This window comes from Centruroides sculpturatus, unplaced genomic scaffold, assembly GCF_000671375.1.
Source record: "Centruroides sculpturatus isolate CEXI.00-Female unplaced genomic scaffold, Cexi_2.0 scaffold379, whole genome shotgun sequence".
In the NCBI taxonomy this organism is placed as follows: Eukaryota; Metazoa; Arthropoda; class Arachnida; order Scorpiones; family Buthidae; genus Centruroides; species Centruroides sculpturatus.
Window position 1 is genome coordinate 279,668 of NW_019384620.1, and position 19,618 is coordinate 299,285.

At 25.7% G+C, this 19,618-nt stretch overlaps 1 protein-coding gene across 1 annotated transcript in view; it reads left to right on the forward strand.

Moving 5' to 3' along the window:
* Positions 1-19,618, forward strand: part of LOC111625454 (spectrin beta chain-like) — a 123,289-nt gene that overhangs the window by 27,518 nt on the left and 76,153 nt on the right. The window contains exon 2 of the mRNA XM_023368603.1: positions 12,431-12,593. Coding sequence (XP_023224371.1) covers positions 12,464-12,593 — 130 coding nt within the window. The 5' untranslated portion in view covers positions 12,431-12,463. The remainder of the gene's footprint in view (positions 1-12,430; positions 12,594-19,618) is intronic.

The window sequence follows — 19,618 nt, forward strand, 5'->3', positions numbered from 1 at the left end:
AGTCTGGCTCATTCAGAAAAATAGAATACTTATTTAGAGCAGGGATAAGAAAGAAATGAATCAATAATAATCAAATTCAATTGGGTCAAAATAATTTAACTACTAAACACAAATACTATAAAGAAAACTATTGATACACATTTAATAAATTAAATTGTTGCATTTTTGTATTTAAAATAAATGATTTATAACAAAATACAAATACATTTTAAAAAATTATATTAAATATAAGATAAATTTTCTTTCATTTAAATAAAACAAACTAAATTAAATTTAAAATGCCAGAGTTGGAGTCGACTCATTTTCCCGACTCTGACTTTTCTGGCCAGAAATTTCTCCCAACAGCCCTGGTTGTAACAACCAATGTAAAAGTTTATCATTATTTTTTAAATTTAAAAATATCCTATTTGCTGTATAACCTACTAACTATGTTGTAAGCTAAAAAAGCTAATACAGAAATATTTGATTTAGAAAACATTTATTATTTAAAAAAATGATTTTCTTTGTATGTCAATAAATATATAATAATAATTTAATAAAATTGGATAAATGAATCTGTGTTTTTGTTTGTTTGTTTGTTTGTTATCTCCTGCCAGTTGATCACTCCTTATTGGAAATGGATATGATGATATGCATGTATTTATTATTTTTGTTAAGAATTAAATAAAATAAATTTATGATAAATAGCTTCTGAAAACAATTATTTTTATGAAATAATATTATGATGACATACAGAAATGTTTCCATAACATGTATGTCAGCATAATTTATGTAACAATTTTAAATTGATGGTTTTACTTTTCAGTTCAGATTAAAAACAATGCATAAAGGAAAAATTGATATCTCCATTCTTGTCAATACATTGAATTTGACATCAAATTTTATAGTTTTGAATTCTGTTAACTTAAAACTATTCATATATGATATTAAAGTTATTAAATATCTTTTGAAGTTTCTGTTTCAAATTAGAATTACTTTCACATTGTCTTTTGCTTTTTAATTGTCTGTTTTTTTTCTTTCTTTTTTTTAAATAAATATACTAACTTTTCAAGATTTCTTATATATAAAAAGTTAAAATTTTTTATTTTGATAATAGAAGAGATAACCTATATTTCTAATTTTGCAAAGAGAAAAAAAATTGGTTTCTATATTTTATGTTGATCATTATCTGATTTAAAATGTAATTTAGAGCACTGGAATTTGAATTTGTATCATGACTGGAATAAGAAGCCACCTCTCTTTAATTTTTTAAAAGAAAACTCTCTAAAGTATCTGTCCTATCCCTCTCTAAACTCTCTATGTCCTTTTTAAAATGAATTTTTTTCTATATATACTGTATTTGTAAAATTTTGAGATCTCTCTGAAAAAAGGAAAATCAGGAACATAATACTTTTACAAATCTTAAAAACAAACTTAAAAATTGAATTAAGAAAATGGATTTTGGATTATAGTACAATAGATATATATTTATAGTTTTTGCTTATTGTAATCACCTATACTAAATGATATCCTCTCTTAAATGTTATGTCAGTTAAGATTACAATTAGTAGGAATTCTGTTTTTATTGAATTTGATTATTAAAGGGGCATGTTAAAACAATTAAAAACTATATAACTTGAAGATTTATTAATTAATGATTATTCATTCACCATATAATTGAAGTAAGAAATGCCAGCAATATAAACTATTGTACTGCTAGCAAATAACAATTAAAAATTCAAAGTGCTGGTTAAGACTAATAACAAGTAGATTGCTATCAGTTACCACTATTAGCCACATGTTGAAGCTGATAATGTAAAATGACTGACTGTAACTCAAACTGTCTTTACAATGTATAAAAGTTTTATAATATATATTAACTTATCAGGACTAGCATGTTCCAAAAGTAACATTAATAAATTAATAAATTAAAAATTAATAAATTAAATAATTAAAAAATAACATTAGATACTGATAACAATATTCATGAATATATTAAATAGATTCAATTATATATATATATTTTATTTTTTAAAATTAAAAAAAAAAACTATAATTGTTATAAATATAAGTGTTTTAATTTCATGAAGTTTTAGGCCATCTTAAAAGTAATATGAAAGGAGTGAATATTTAAATTTTATTTGTAATTAAATTTTCCAAAATAAATTGGAATAGCTTATTAGAATAATTTCACATAAAGTAATTTCCATGCATTTGATTTTTGATTACATTATTTTAGTGGATTTTAACTTTAAAAAACACTTATTTGAATTATTGGTTTTCTACAGAATTTATCTACTAAACACAAAGCTTTTATTATAGAAAAGTATTAATTTTATTACTTAAACATTTTTGTAGTCATTTTTTTAATGACTACAACTAAACTAAAAATGAACTAAAAATAGAACAAATGCAAATTATTCTCATTAGAATAAAAAAATAGCATATTCTAAACATTTAACTATAAATTTTGGATATATGTAATTCAAAATTTTTTACTTTAAAATCAAGCTTACATGTTTTTTATTATAATAAATTAAGTAATAGCTAATTAATGATATGTAGGTATTAATTGATCAGTAATAAATCAAATTAAGGAAGAGCATGAGATTTTTATTAGGTTATAAATAAAATATTAAGGAAACTAATGATTATATGAATGTTTCTGAGATAGGTGTTATCACCTTTTAGAGATAAATTTAAAAATTAAGTAGTTATAAACATCTAGGAAAAGTGATTTGGATCCATAACTTTCACAAATTTGGCATTCATTTTATCAGACATGTCTTCTGATATTGTAAGCCATATTTTCTCCAAATGTATGGTAATTTAGAATTACTACTTAGCTATAGATCAAATTCTTTTGCTTTAGTAGAATTTTCATATAATTGGACACTTATCTTCTGTTGCAAATTTTGTGATTACCAATAATTCCATTTGTGGATACATGGCCACTGCCTGGCAAGATTTGAGTGCTGCTAATGAGGCTAGGATCAACTGGCAAAGGTTGTTGTTAGCAGGGAGGATATATTTAGGCCCTCATTATAGAATCCTATGTACCATGGAAGATACAACTTTATCTGTATAATTATAATATGGAGTGTTCATCACCACCTTGCATTGTCTGCATGATAAACATACTATCACTGGAATTTATAGTCTAATTTCTTTTGTAGTACATGAAAACTTGTGGTATATAGGATTCTACAATGAGGGTCTAAATATATATCCTCCCCTGCTAACACCAGCCTTTTGCCAGTTGATCCTGGCCTTATTAGCAGCATTCAAATTTTGCCAGGCAGTGACCATGTATTTATATAATCATTCATTTTTTTAAATTTAAACAAAGCCTGAAAAAACCAGCAATTTTTATTTGATCAATAATTAAAAGTAAAAAAAAAAGATGCTATTAAATATTGAAAATCTGTATTTATTTCTTAAACTCTTATATTCTAAGTGTTTCCATCGAGGAGATTGATCTCTTGTCACTTTTCGTTAGTCAAAATTGTTGTTGATTCAAGCACTGCTTAGAATACTAAGATTAGAGTAAGTAAGTAAGCATGTTAAGCAAGGCAGGAGGATGTTAATGAGTGAGGGATGCCAAATAAAACAAAATTACAAAAAAAAAATTATTAAAATATTAAATGTTAATAAACTTGTTACATATGATGATAAATTAATATTTATTTCTACAATGTAACTGTTTATAATATATTTATTTTGCCTCAGTAGAGAGTGCCAATTTCTATTTTTGAGGAAGATGCTATATATGCTTAACCTGCCTGCTTAATAATTCTATTGCTCTTCTGTAAAATATTTGTTTTTAAAAGTTATAACATTTAGAAAAAATAATTTTTGTTCTGTTTTAGTTGTAACTCGGAATTTAACAAAGAAACTGTATTCATATTGACGTGAAAATATATTGATACATTGTTAATTAAAGTATACTTTGTGCCACCAAACTAAATATCTTCATGTTAAATTTATCTAAATACAAAGCATATTATCTAAATATATAAAATTGCTTGTCCTGACTGACTGACTGAATGGCTCACCATGGGATTCATTATTGCCCAGAGCAAATCGCTTAACCTAAAGAGGTGAAATTTGGTAGACAGTTATGGTACTTCATGGAAACGCACACTAAGAAGGGGTTTTTTGAAATTCCCCTGCGGGGGAGAGGTAGAGGATTAAGGCTTAACCAGAAAAATGGTTTCTATTGTACTATTTTAGATGCAATTTTTTTGTTTTATCTGCATTTTAGTAGGGTACGCCATGAGAATGCACACTAAGAAGAGATTTTTCGAAATTCCCCTGCGGGGGAAGGGGCTTAACCGGAAGAACGGCTTCTACTGTACTATTTTAGATGCGATTTTTCGTTTTCAACTACATTTAATTTTCATTGAGTACTTAGATGTATTAAATTGATAACATTTCAAACATTGTTATAAATATTTTTTATCTATTTCGATTTTAAAAATGTTCGAACCATTTTAAATTTGAATTTGTTATTGCATATTGTTTCGATTATAGAACGATTGTAAATGTCCCAGAAAATTGATCAAATTGAAAATAGTTCGTTTGATTCTCGGCAATTCTCTTCAGCGGTAGGTGTTATATAACAATTACTATGGTTATTGAAATATTGAATGTAAATGGGGTTTGCTTGCAAAACCTCTGCAGACGAAGTCACAGGTAACAGCGAGTTTTTATATATAAAGAAATGTATACTATGATCACTCTGAAAATAGCTTAAAAATTGATAAAATAACTTAAATACCATTAATTACTTTAATGTTTTACTATTCAGCATTGCATTTCTCAGTTGTATATTATGATCATATCATTTTCAATCTCACAATTTTTATTTTTAATACACTGGATAATAGTAATTCTATTGTTTAGTTCTAAACATTTTTATTTGATTAATTACACTTGAAGAGACCATAGATCTAATTGTGACATTTTCATATTTTTTCCATATGTGAAATTTTCTATTTTATATTGTTTTCATTCTTCATCAGTTATTTATATAATTTTTAATTCTGCTGTAAAAATTATATCTTTTTTTACAGTGTAATTAAATTTATATATCATTCTGATTATGTTTGGATGCATTATAAACATCTTCATTTAAATTGCCTTCATAATTTAGATATTAGAATAATTTGAACTCGTTACATTTTTAAACTTTTCAAAATTACATTTTATAATCTAAACATTTAAACTATAAAGCTATAAAAATTTCTATAAAACTTTATGGCATTGTTTGTGTATAATTGAGAAATCAAATATTTAGGAATAATTTTTAGCCATGTATTACATTAAGAATGCCTTATAAACACAAGAGCAATAACTAGTGATTCTGCTATTTTGCTAAAATCATTTGCTAATATTTGTCTTATTTTAGAATTTTATCTAATAATGAGTACATATCTGGTATATTTTAAATTATTGTATATAGTTTGTAATCACCTTATTCCAGAAAATTAATATCTACAACTCCCATTTTATTTTTAATAGTTAAATGGAAATAATTTTTGACTGTACTGTATAATGTAATTTAAATTAATTTAGCTCTAATCAAAACATAAATTTAGCAAATAGAAATATCTTGATTTATAGGAAATTAGTATTAAAGATAGAGAGTAGTAGTCAAAAGCAATTTAAATGCATTAATAGAAACTTTATAAAAAAAAAAAAAAAAAAAACAAAACACATTTTACAGAAAAGAGTATGTAATGAGCAGGTTGAAAATTAAATTCTGTATTTTGTTAAAAAGAAAAGTAATTACTTTTATTTAGAAAAAGATCAAAGAGCATTTTTATTTAAAAATGAAATTATGAAACAATTTTAATTTTAAAATAATCTGTTTTTTTTTCTTGTTCATTTAAAATATCTGTCATGATAAAATTACAATCCATAATAGTTAAAAATCTGCATACCACATCAAATAATATAGATTTCTGGTTCATGTTTTTCATTTAGATAGACAAAAGTTATTGTCATACTGGAAAAGAGGGATATGTGAAAAGGAAATGATTATTGTTGAATAGTTTCCTATGTGGTTATAATTAGGAAAGTGCATTGATTAAAAAAACAGAAGAATTATTTTGTGCTTTAATATCCTGAATGACAAATTCTTTTATTAAAATTAGCTATATTAATTATTTGCATATAGTTTTTGATAATGATTCTATTTAAAGTTGATTTTATATGAGAATTTTGTTTATGTAATAACTGATTGTTAATTATAAAACTTCCTCAATTTAATGGAAAATTAAAGTTTTTAATAATGTAAGAACTTTACCTATTTTGAAAAAATATTTTTTATAATCACCTAAACAATTTTAGAATTTAGTTTCATCTTTACTGGAACCATTTTTAAGTTAAAACTGTTCTCATTTAAGATTGTTCCTCCAAGATGAAATTTTTAACCTTCTATATATTTAATGATTTAAAAAGATTTCTTGAAGAATAGGCAATGTATTTATTTTATTAAAATCTATAATTAAAGTTAAAAAAGAACCAAAAAGTTCTGTAATGAGTTTCATATTTTATGAAATAATTAATCTTTCAATAATAAATATTTGTGGAATTAATTTTATACTAAATAAGTACTAATTTTGTTCAATGTTAAATAGCTATTTAAAAAAATTACTTTTAATAGAAACAAGAGCACATTATTATTTTGATATATTGAAAATAACAGTGCATTAGAATTTTTGAAGAAAAATGACAACTTTGTTAATGTTACAAATTTTTAATAAATCCTTCTAGTTAACAAGCAGATATTTTCACTGAAACAATTCAAACTTTTTTGAACTTTTAATTAGTAAAACTAAATCAATAAAACATGATTTTAATGATTTTGTGAAATTATTTTTTTAAAATGTGTAAAAAGAATTAAAATACTTTTTCCTCAATTTACTTTAAAAATTTATTTTAAAAGTAAACGGAATTATAGTACATTTTTATTTCAGATTGTTTTAGAGATATGTGATATATATAATTTATCCAAAAAAATTCATTTTTAAATAGATGTAAAACAGTACTATATGTTTATTTTCATTTTCTCTTTATTTCTTAGGAATCATAATGATATCAATTATTATTGTTATGAATTTAGTTTTATAATAAAAATACATTCAGAAAAATATATGAAATTTTTGTGTGAAGAATAAAAAGTGAATTTATTGATCAGATCTTAATTTTTCTGCATCAGAAATGAATACTATAAAAGAAATTTGGCAATTTACACAGAAAATATGTTGAAAAATTGATTGTCATTGTTTTAATTTTTAATTCCCATAAAATTCTGCAAAACTGAATCTGCTGTCTATTTAGTTAGATGATATAATTTACGTGTTGTATAATATTTTTTAAATTAAAATAAATCATCACATCGCAAATTATTATTTTCACATTAAAAACTAATAACATAGAAAGTAAAGCTAGAGGTTAGAAAGCAAATTATTTCTTCTCTACTGTTTTTATTACATATTGATTTTATATCATCGATTTTTGTTTCTGAACTTTTTCATCACATAAATGGCAATAAGAAATATTGAGACTTACAATATATCCATTTACTAATTCATTCATTCATTAGATTTTTTTTTAAATGTGAAACTCTTTATGTAGTATAACTATTATTATTATTCAATGTTATTCTGAAAATTATTTTTCTCTTAATTTATAAATTTGTCAGTTGTTTAAATATTTTTTATACTGTATTACAAGTGTTTAATTTTATCAGATGAAATGCATTTTCAGAAATGCAACTCACTTTATCATTAAACGTAATCTAATTATATTAATAAATATAACCTATTTCAAATAGAATAATATACAGTTTTTTTGTATATAAAAAATTACCATATATTAATAAGTTTTTTTATTATATGATTGTGAAGGTATTAAATTTTATTAAAAGGTGTTATTAAATTTGATTTTAACTAAAATGAACTGGCTTTCATTTGGAAATTTATACTAGTTTACATTGTATTATTATTTAACTTATTAGTAATTTAGTCATAATCAATTCTTAACTAGATAGATGAATTAATATTATAGTTAATGTATTCAAAATTAATCTTTATTCTTTCCATAATCTTCAATATTTGTAGGAAACATTTTCATTTTTAATGAAAAAATTGATAGTTTTAATTGAGATATGCATTTTGAATTCTCCCAAATAACATCTAACTGATTTTGAAATTGTCTTTATGACAATTATTTGAAATAGCATTTTCAGTTAACAAGAATATCGATTTTTAGACTAATCAAATGTCAGAAATGGATGGTGTTAGCATTAGTCTTGTTGGCACTTCATCTGATTCTATTATATTGTATGAAATTTACATAATACAGGTAGGCCTCCTACAACGCGGTACCTTTACAACGTGTTTTCGCTCCAACGTGGTTGGAAAAATGTGGAAATTTTCTTACAACATGGTACTTTTACAATGCGGTTTATGGTATTTAGAAACAAATTATCTTTCACATAACAGAAAAATTGCAACGGATCACGTGATACGAGCCGCGGTTCAGCATACAGAGCTAAATGTTCTTGAAAACAGCTGCTTGTCGACATTGGCATGTTATTCCTTTGAAAGTTTCAGGGGAAGACTGGTTTCTAGACAGATATGCATCATTTACTGTAAACACTCAAATATATCACTAAATTTTCGATCATTTATATTCTTTCAATAAGTGGGGACTGCAAAAATGGTCCAAAATACAGTATAAACTTCTGTTGGGTATATATTTTAAACAACATAGTGAAGGGAAGTTATTTTTTGTGAGTTTTACTGTCCACAAAACTGATTGAAAAAATTTTAGCCATAACAATGCCGAATGAAAAGAAAGGACTGTCGTTAAAAAGGAAATTTATAACTCTTCAAACAAAGATAGAAATTTTGGATTGAATTAAAAATCAAGAGCGGATAGCTGATATTGGTAGGCATTTTAATTTAAGTGAGTCGACTATTCGGTCAATTAAGCAATTGGGAGAAAACATTAGGAATTTGGTTGCATCTGGATCATCTATTCTTGCGAAAAATGTTGCTTGTCCGAGAGCACATATAATGGAAAAATGAAACAAGCGCTAATATTATGGGTAGAAGATATGAACAAGAAACGGTTGCCTTTAAATAAAACTGCACTTAAACACAAAGCCTTAAAAATATTTGATTATTTAAAACAAATGGGGTCGTCGTCAGCTGATGAAACCAGTGTTAAATTCGTGACTAGCAATGGCTGGTTTGAAAAATTCAAAAAATGCCATTCAAATGCCAAGTTTTTCTCTTTTTAGAACCGAATCCCAGTTTTTGTATTAAGTTGATGCCTCCTATAACGCGATTTCCTACAATGCGGTATTTTCAAGGAATGTATCTACCGCGTTGTAGGAGGCCTACCTGTATTTGTTTATGTTTGTGTTACTTCAAGGATTTTTTTCCTTAAATAATTTTAAATATAATTGTTTGGCTAGAGGTAGGCAGTTAAACTGCCATCTCTTGATAAATTTAATAATTCAAATTAAATTAAACTCAAAATTTTAGTTTAATTTAATTTCAGTTAAGAATATACTTTTTATTCATTGTCATGTTTTACATCACATCCACATATATTTGCATCTAAATGATGCAAGCTGTTGCATTAAATTATGTCTTACATCATTCTAATTTATGTGGAAAAAGATGTATGATGACTATACTATACTATACAATAGAACCCTGTCTAAACAAAGTTCTACATTATGTAAGCAAACCTATAAGTGAATACAAATTCACTCAAAACTGAAGGAAATGTAAATACTATAGACTAACCTTAAACTTTAGTAGAAATCTTTAAACTCTACAATGCTTTCTCCCTTTCAATATACAAAACCTGCTCTTCCAGACACAACTTGAACACAACTCATTTGTATGAGCATTAGCCTAAATGTTTGAAGAACTATTTTGTTGTTAAAATGTTTGCTGTGAAAAATTTATTCTAATGTCTTTGTGTTTGAATTGTGCCTGGAAGAGAGAGTTTTTCACTGAAGTTTGTTTTTCAGAAAACATTTTGAAGTGTAAGGTTGGTCTGTATTATTTTTATAAGTGAATATATTACTTTTTCAATATTGTAATTCATAAGAGAAAGTTTAAAGTGATAACATGCACACCATCGCCTTGTCGGCCTATGTTACTGACCCGGAAATTCAGGTGGACTTCCAAAACACCAAAGTAATAAGACAGGTATTTCATATTGATCACATCCGTCACCTGGAGACCTGGGAGATTTATAAAGCCAACATTGGGGGCACCTGCATCAACTTTAAAGACAGAGAAATGATCGCACAGGCATGGATATTCTTATTTGAAGAATTCGAACTGGGACAAGCTGAGGGGTGAAACGCGATACGTGCATTATTTACATCTCAGGCGTCATCGTTTCAATGGTCAAGAGGAGGCACCATTTAGTCACCACCTGAAGCAGACCTCGGTGGAGGTCGAAAACGTTCATGAAGATTGTTATAGGACACAACACTGTTATAAAAAGGTTTTGTGGATTGTTGATAACATGTATTATAAAATGATTTGTTTTTGTTATGCTGAAATTAAGTGGTAATGGTGAGACCAATCATTCATATTAAAATGTAACGTCAATAATGTGCATTTTTTATTCTTAAAACTATTGTATGTGTTAGCTGTATCACAAATGAGGTAGAAATTGTTGTTTTTATATATGATTAAATTCACTAAATGATAAAAAGAAGCTTAAAAATTCTACCATATAAATCTTTTGTATTTGTAATTTTTAATCAGAAATGGCCATGTCCATCCATTTTATTCAAGTTTTCGGTTATCTAAGGTAAATTGGTCCACGTTACCTCAGATAATCAGGATTCTGCTGTATTTTTTAATTGTATGTTGAAAATCTTTAGTCTAATATTCTGTGACTGGCATGTTTTGAGTCTATAGTCAGTAGAGATTATCCACCAAGCTATTATTAAATCCATTTACATTTTGATATGGATTGGAGAAATTTTAAAAAATTCTATTTCTCCAACAAGCATTTTTGATTTGATTTTATAATTATTGATAAATGAATGAAGACAATTATTTGAAGTGTAGAAATTTGTTTATAAAATGCTGAATCACTTCTGTGGTCCATCCTAATTGGTTTGTGATATTTATTTATATATACTGTATGTGAATTTAAAGAAAAAGAACATTTGTTCAAGATGTATCTTGTCTGTTGATTTAGTGCCAAGTCTATTGATTTGTATTTTTTAGCAATTAAAAAAATGTGCAAGTTGTGCATTGATTGTGAAGATATTTTTAAAATTTATTTGCTAATATAATGTAGTTCCAAATTGTATAATGCTTTCATTTATTTTATTATTATTTTTTTTAATAGAATTTGCTGAAATTATAATACATCAAGTCTTCACCTAGCATTGTATCGTTAACATTGTCAAGGAAAAAAGATACAAGACATTTGTAATCATTTATGATTATGGTTGTTTAAGTTTCTTTATACATAACTGTGAAATTAATTCTATGAAGTAGAAATTAAATGATGGTGGTTGTAAAAATGATATAATTTGGTTATATATTAATATTTAGCCTATGGTAAAATTGATTTTATTATTTGTCATTTTGCTTAATATCAGTTTCCAAGAACCTATTGATGACAAAGTTATGACTTGCTGTACTTTATAAGTTCCAAACCGTTATCATTATTTATTTAGTTTAAAAAAATGTATTTATGAAATGCTTTAATTTTATTCGTTTTTAAAATTTTATTAGACACACAAAAAACTGGTATGCATGTATGTATATTTTTCTATATTATAATAAATTTTGAACATATTGACATGAATACTTTTAAAATTGTTCAAAATAAAATTTAGATGTTTGAATGATATCATATGTTTGTATAAATACTTTTCTGAGAATATTTGTAGTTAAGTATTCCTATAATGAATATGTATAATTTCATAATAATAAAAAAAGTTATTAATTAATTTGATGTCAAAAGTTCTATTGCATTGTATTCATTAGTTGGTTTGTTTTGCAAATGCCTTTAGTCATTGTATTTTTATAGTTTATTGTTCTTTGATTTTAAACATTTTACAAATTCTGTTGGACATGTAAAATCTATCCAATGGATTTGTTTTTAGTAATTAATTTTTATTTTTTGGTAACTTTTAATTTTTATTTTTTAACTTTTCTAGAGCTTTTAATTATATTTCTTTACGTAATAAATATATAGGCCTACCTAAAAAGTTCATCTTAATTTTGATTTTTATTTGGAATCATGGTTTATTTGACTGTTAAACTAACAATTTTGTTTTATAACTAGCAAAATAAAACCTTGCATGTAATTATTTTAAATTTGTTCCTATAAAAGTAATTAAAATTGATATTTATACATAATTATATATTTTTTCTTTTTGTAGAGCACTCATTGATTGACTGGGTGTTATCTCACCATGACTACTGACATTTCAGTACTTGTTCAGTGGGATTCTTCTGCCCAGCAGGAGATAGAAGATTTAGATTATGATGGTGGAAACAGTTCTTCTCGTCTCTTCGAACGATCACGAATCAAGGTATTGGCAGGTAAGGAAAAAAGTTTTTTTAGTATTTTTGTATAAATATTAATGACTTGACCTGTTTTCTTATTTTTGAGAAACTAAAAGTCAAGTATTCAATTCAATTGTTTTTAGTTTATTGATTTATAGCAGAAAATTTCTGGTTTAAATCCTTTACATTATTCTATCTAATAAGCAGAAGTTGTGGATTAAACTTTAACTCCAGAGAAATTTTTTATTTTACAGTTTTCTCAATTTATTTAATTCAGGATTAATTTTTGTACAAGTTCATTATAAACTATTTATTTATTTATTTTGATAAATTTTAATAATTGATTACATTATCTTTCATACAGTCCAAATAATCTAACAGTTTAGGCTTATGTTTGACAATAAAGCTTTATTGCTGCCAAAAAATACTTTTAAAAAAGTTTATATATCTTCTTTATTTGGTCTCTTTAAATTTTAGATTTCTGATAAATGTTAATTTATTATTAATTAATTAAAAAGTTATATATAATTCTATTTCAATTATATTTGTTAATGATTTATAAAAATGGGCTAATTTGTAAATGAAATTAAACATAAAAAAATAGTATTCATATGATGTATTAAAAAGTTATTATGCATATATTTATATACTTTATCTGTTAATAAAAATTATAAGTATTTGAAATAGTACTTTTTCTGTCTGGAAGAAAGATGTTCAAATTGTACAAAAATGGAATTATAACAATTATTTCTAATTGCTTAATTCCAAGTTTTTTATCTTTTTTTTCAGGGGCCATCAACTTTCAATTTTTTTGTCTTCTTAACTTGGAACTGTTCTACTGTCAGTTTATATGATCAACCTATTCTTCATTCCTGCACCTTCTTTCCAGTCATATCTCTTTCAAATTCCTTCTGATGTATTCACTTTTATTTCTTATCATATCAATATTTATCTAAGAATTTGCATCTCTTCATATTCTGCTTTTGTTTGTGGCACTTTTTTATTGCCCAGTATCAGTTCACAAGTGTAGTATAAAACTGTCATCATCATCATAATTAATGAGGTCTGTTTGACATATGGTAATGATGTAAGATGTTTCAGGTAAAAAGATAAAAAGTGATAGATATTAGAATACTAAAAAGACAAAAATAACCATTCTTTTAATATTGAACAGTTATTTAATACAAATCTAAAATACAAATGTTTACTTAACAAAATAATACTCAGAAATTTCACTGTTACTATTAGAAACATTAAACAAATAACAAAATTAAAGTTAAATGTGATTAAAAAAAATAAATATAAAACAAATATATTAATTTTGAAATATGTTGTCAATTTTTTTATAAGTGTAGTCATCAGTTGTATTAATTATATAAAATTTTTAACATTCTGAGTAAAATTTCAATCTTAAATAAGCACAAATTTTAACAAAAGAAGAATGAGGCAAAAATAACTATAGTTGTGCAATATAGAAGTATTTGCAAAAAAAAAAAGATGATACTATAACTCATAAAATATTAAAGAAAATTTCTAGACATATTAGTTATGTCTGGAAATTGTTTTTTTTAAACAACTTAAGAACTATTTTAAAAAATTATTTGAAAAATCAAAATTGAAAATATCTTTTAACAATAACAAACATAAATGGTTTTATTAAGATCAATTTTTTACAATTTAATTTTTAATAAATAAGAGTAGAAACACTNATATGATGTATTAAAAAGTTATTATGCATATATTTATATACTTTATCTGTTAATAAAAATTATAAGTATTTGAAATAGTACTTTTTCTGTCTGGAAGAAAGATGTTCAAATTGTACAAAAATGGAATTATAACAATTATTTCTAATTGCTTAATTCCAAGTTTTTTATCTTTTTTTTCAGGGGCCATCAACTTTCAATTTTTTTGTCTTCTTAACTTGGAACTGTTCTACTGTCAGTTTATATGATCAACCTATTCTTCATTCCTGCACCTTCTTTCCAGTCATATCTCTTTCAAATTCCTTCTGATGTATTCACTTTTATTTCTTATCATATCAATATTTATCTAAGAATTTGCATCTCTTCATATTCTGCTTTTGTTTGTGGCACTTTTTTATTGCCCAGTATCAGTTCACAAGTGTAGTATAAAACTGTCATCATCATCATAATTAATGAGGTCTGTTTGACATATGGTAATGATGTAAGATGTTTCAGGTAAAAAGATAAAAAGTGATAGATATTAGAATACTAAAAAGACAAAAATAACCATTCTTTTAATATTGAACAGTTATTTAATACAAATCTAAAATACAAATGTTTACTTAACAAAATAATACTCAGAAATTTCACTGTTACTATTAGAAACATTAAACAAATAACAAAATTAAAGTTAAATGTATTTTTTAGCAATTAAAAAAATGTGCAAGTTGTGCATTGATTGTGAAGATATTTTTAAAATTTATTTGCTAATATAATGTAGTTCCAAATTGTATAATGCTTTCATTTATTTTATTATTATTTTTTTTAATAGAATTTGCTGAAATTATAATACATCAAGTCTTCACCTAGCATTGTATCGTTAACATTGTCAAGGAAAAAAGATACAAGACATTTGTAATCATTTATGATTATGGTTGTTTAAGTTTCTTTATACATAACTGTGAAATTAATTCTATGAAGTAGAAATTAAATGATGGTGGTTGTAAAAATGATATAATTTGGTTATATATTAATATTTAGCCTATGGTAAAATTGATTTTATTATTTGTCATTTTGCTTAATATCAGTTTCCAAGAACCTATTGATGACAAAGTTATGACTTGCTGTACTTTATAAGTTCCAAACCGTTATCATTATTTATTTAGTTTAAAAAAATGTATTTATGAAATGCTTTAATTTTATTCGTTTTTAAAATTTTATTAGACACACAAAAAACTGGTATGCATGTATGTATATTTTTCNCTAACTGAATAAAGATTGAAACTTGCCCAGTGTTGAAGAAAAGTCACTTCATTGTGCCAGTATACAATACATAAATACAACACGGTTTCGACAACAACAACAAACTGACTATTTACATTATCATAACCAAACAGCAAACATAATATATCAGAGCTTGCATACAAACAACCACTACATACCCAATAAATATACTAAAATACATATTTCATAGAAAACAACACACAAAATATACTATGACCAAATCATAGTTATTGATAAACAAAACAAAATCACATATAATATAGACATTGCTGTTTCAAACACTCACAATATACGAAATATATACATCTGAAAAAGTTAGCAAATACTAGAACCTAACCACAAAATAAAAGTGTCTGTGGAGAATGGACGAGGTATTTATTGTGCTAATAGTCCTTTCTTGCACAGACATCGTACCACATACATTATGCAAAAGTCTTGAAACATTAGAGTTAACAATAGCATGTACTACAGAATGCTGTCATACTAAACACATGTCACATGGGAAACTTTTAAACACACAAATATACAAACTGCACATAATCACAGTATCAGTTTTTCTATAGCTATGCCTGGATCTTGGTCTGGCAAAGTCCTAGGCCAGGGGTGTCCAATCTTCAGCCTGCAGGCCACATGCGGCCCAAGGCAAGTTTCAATGCAGCCCAAATGTGTAAACAATACCGACAAATGTTTTTATTATTTATTTATTTCAATGGCATAAACTCAAAAAAGTTCACAAAGCCGTAAACCTTTATTCATATTTTATTTTTGAGTGGAAAGGAAATATTTTCAAATACTTGGAGATGTGTGAATGAAGAAGGGTTACTAAATAAAATGGTTACTTTAAAATGGTGTTTCGTTGCTTTTTATTAATTAAAGACCCAAATAAAACAAATATTTAGTGCAAGACATAGCCAAAGATTGCAGCGCCACAGCACTGGTGAAAATTTAAATTTGATGACTGGAATTCTTTAGGATAATTGACTTTTGGATAATCGACGCTCTACTGTACTTGTATCGTTATATAACTTTGACTGTATTTTTTTATCTTATGACAAATGCAGTAATGAGCATAAAGGGACCCAAATGCATTTGCTATTATAACTATTATTCACTACATTTATTTTTAGTGGTTTATCTTATATCACCAACAATGATGTAGTAAGTAATAGTTAATGACTACAGTGGTACCTCAGGTTACGAACGCCCCAGCATACGAAATTTTCAGGATACGACATGAAATTCGAACATATTTTTGCTCCATGATACGAACAAAAACTCACCATACGACGTTACATTAGTTCGCATTTTTCATTTGTTTTTCTTACTACAGTTATTTTTTTTAATGTATTACTTGGCTTTAATTTGAGTATGTTTTTCGCATTGGAACGAATTATTTGGTTTTACATGTAATCGTATGGGAAAAGATGATCCACCTTACGACATTTTCATGATACGATCTCAGTTTCGGAACGGATTAATTTCGTATCCTGAGGTACCACTGTATATTTAACTCATTTTTTGTCAAATCTTCTTTATTTGACTTAATACAATAAAATTTTAAAATACAACAAAGAAACTTTCTAACTTGTATACTGCTATTCAAAATATTTTGTCATTTCTTTCTTTCTTAAAAAATACCATCTGACTTTTAATACAACAAACATTATCACTAAACCCGATACATAATGTAACCTTATATATATTAGAAGAGGAGATCATATCATCATTGCTGTCTTAAAAGAAGAATTAATTCCCTGAAGAAAATCCTGATGCTTTCAGTAGATAAACCAAATGTTAAGATTTTAGTTCAGCAAAGATTGAATATGAAATGAAGAAAATAGAAAGAGATAAACTTATTAATATAGCTCATACAACCTTCATATTGTTCACATGGCTTTTTCTAAAAGTCTCAGTGAATCAGCTTTGATATTAATTTTATTCTGAATGTATTTATGTGCTACAAAATGTTAGCAACATGTCATGAGGATCTGTGTATAGGTTAGGACATTCTAGATATCAGTAATCAGTTCTTTCTTACACACATTGAATGCCAGTTGAATCTTGAGACAATAATTAGTCAAAAAATTAATGAATGACAAGATTTGAAAGAATAGTTCTTAAAGTATGCCTCTAGTTAAATGGGATCAAGACAATTCAAGATATCTGAGTGTCAAAGTAACAACTTCAGAAGAATTGAATCAGGTTTATTTACATTTCATCAAAACAGTATGTGTTTATTCAGGGGATTTTTTTCCTTTTTTTAAAGAAAGGGTCTCTTGATTCACTTACTTTTCACAATGTCAAATGAACTTATTATAAATTTAATATACAGGTTTCTAAAATCAGCAATCATTGAAAAAAAGGAAAGAAAGAAACTTTCATTAGTCAATATGCAGAATTTTGAAAATCTTTTACTCCTTAGAAAGATAGAAGTTGGTTGTACAATTGCTGATCTACTTGTCTGACTTCCTACAGAGAAAAGTAAACTTATTTGGAAAAATTTAGAAAAAGTTGGTAACCTTATATTTATGTTTAATATTTACATAATCCTTCTGTGAGAAAAATTGAATGTACCAAGGATGCAAATGACTTGCCAGACATTTATAATGTAACATGTTAAGAGCAGAGCAAGTGGGATTTCTTGAGAAGAGAGTTTGGTATATAAATTTATCAAGTTTATTACTGGGCAATGTACTAGATATTTTATAAGTTATTGATGAATTCAAAACTTTTATTTCAGTCCATTAGTGAAAGCAGTTCTTATTACATAGTGATGCAGATGTAGAACATGGCTTCTCTTTTAATGAACCATGTTAACTACTACTTTGTCACTTACAATTGACAATACTGTCAGTGTACATAGAACAATAAAGGATTATGTGAAATGGTATAATGGAAAAGTCCATACTGTTTCTGTTACAGAGAAATTTGAGATGTGTAATGAATGTACAAGAATGTTTACACAAGAAAGACTTAACAGAAAGAAAAAGGAAAGCAGAGGGAGTTACACAATGTCAAGTAAAGAAAAAAATGGAGAAAGAACTACAGAAAGCCAAACTTGCACAAAAACTTCTAGCTGAGACAAATGCAAAAATACCTTGAATTTAGGAATAAAAATATTATTGTAAAAGTTGTTCATATGCTTCTTAAAACTGCAGAAAATCAAATTTACACAATAACATGATTTCTTGAAGATGCATTAAGAAGAAAAAGAGAGATTTTTCATAAAATCAGAATTTTATGAACATAGTTGTTAAATTTTTATTGTAACAGAATTGGACTGAAATTTACTTTTATTATAAAATAAACTCTGAACAAAGCTAATTGTTTTGGAATGTTCTGTACATGAGGAGGAGGAGCAGAAAAAAAAACCAGTATATTTTGTCTAGGACAATTTAAAAAATTTCCTATATTTTTTGTAGTTTATTTCTATATTTGCAAAATATTTTGGTAGAAGATATGAAATTACTTTAATTTGTTATGCTTTCAAGTAAAATTTATAACTTTCTTATACGCAAGAGAATAAATATAGTATGCTTAAAAATGTGGACTAATTGGAGCCAGACTTGATCTGGATTTTCACGTATACATGTAAAATAGCATTTTAAGCACTGTAAACTCCAAATACACTGTAAATCAAGTTTAGATGTTCTAATTTCTAAGTAGTATTTTACAATGAATGTATGAATACTTACAAAGATTCAAAATATAATTTACAGACTCACTATATTTAAACAAAAACTATACTAATTATAATTTCAAAATTAAAAAAACTTATGAGTTCTGAATGAATGTTAGAACATCAATGAAATTACCATTGAAAGGGGATTAATACCCATTTTTTTTAGGCCTAAATCAAATTTTTGACATCTGGATTTTCAAACTTCACTATATATATGTTTGAAGAGCAAAAGAAAAACTGCACATTATAAACAATGAAGAAAATAATTCTTAGTAGACAATTGACAATATAAAAAGTAAAGGTAACAACAGTTTACTGATTAATATCATTAAAACTCCTAACTTAATAACAAAAAAACTAGCAAAACAACACTCACTTGAAAAGCAAATGCTTTTGTTCATTTTTAAAGG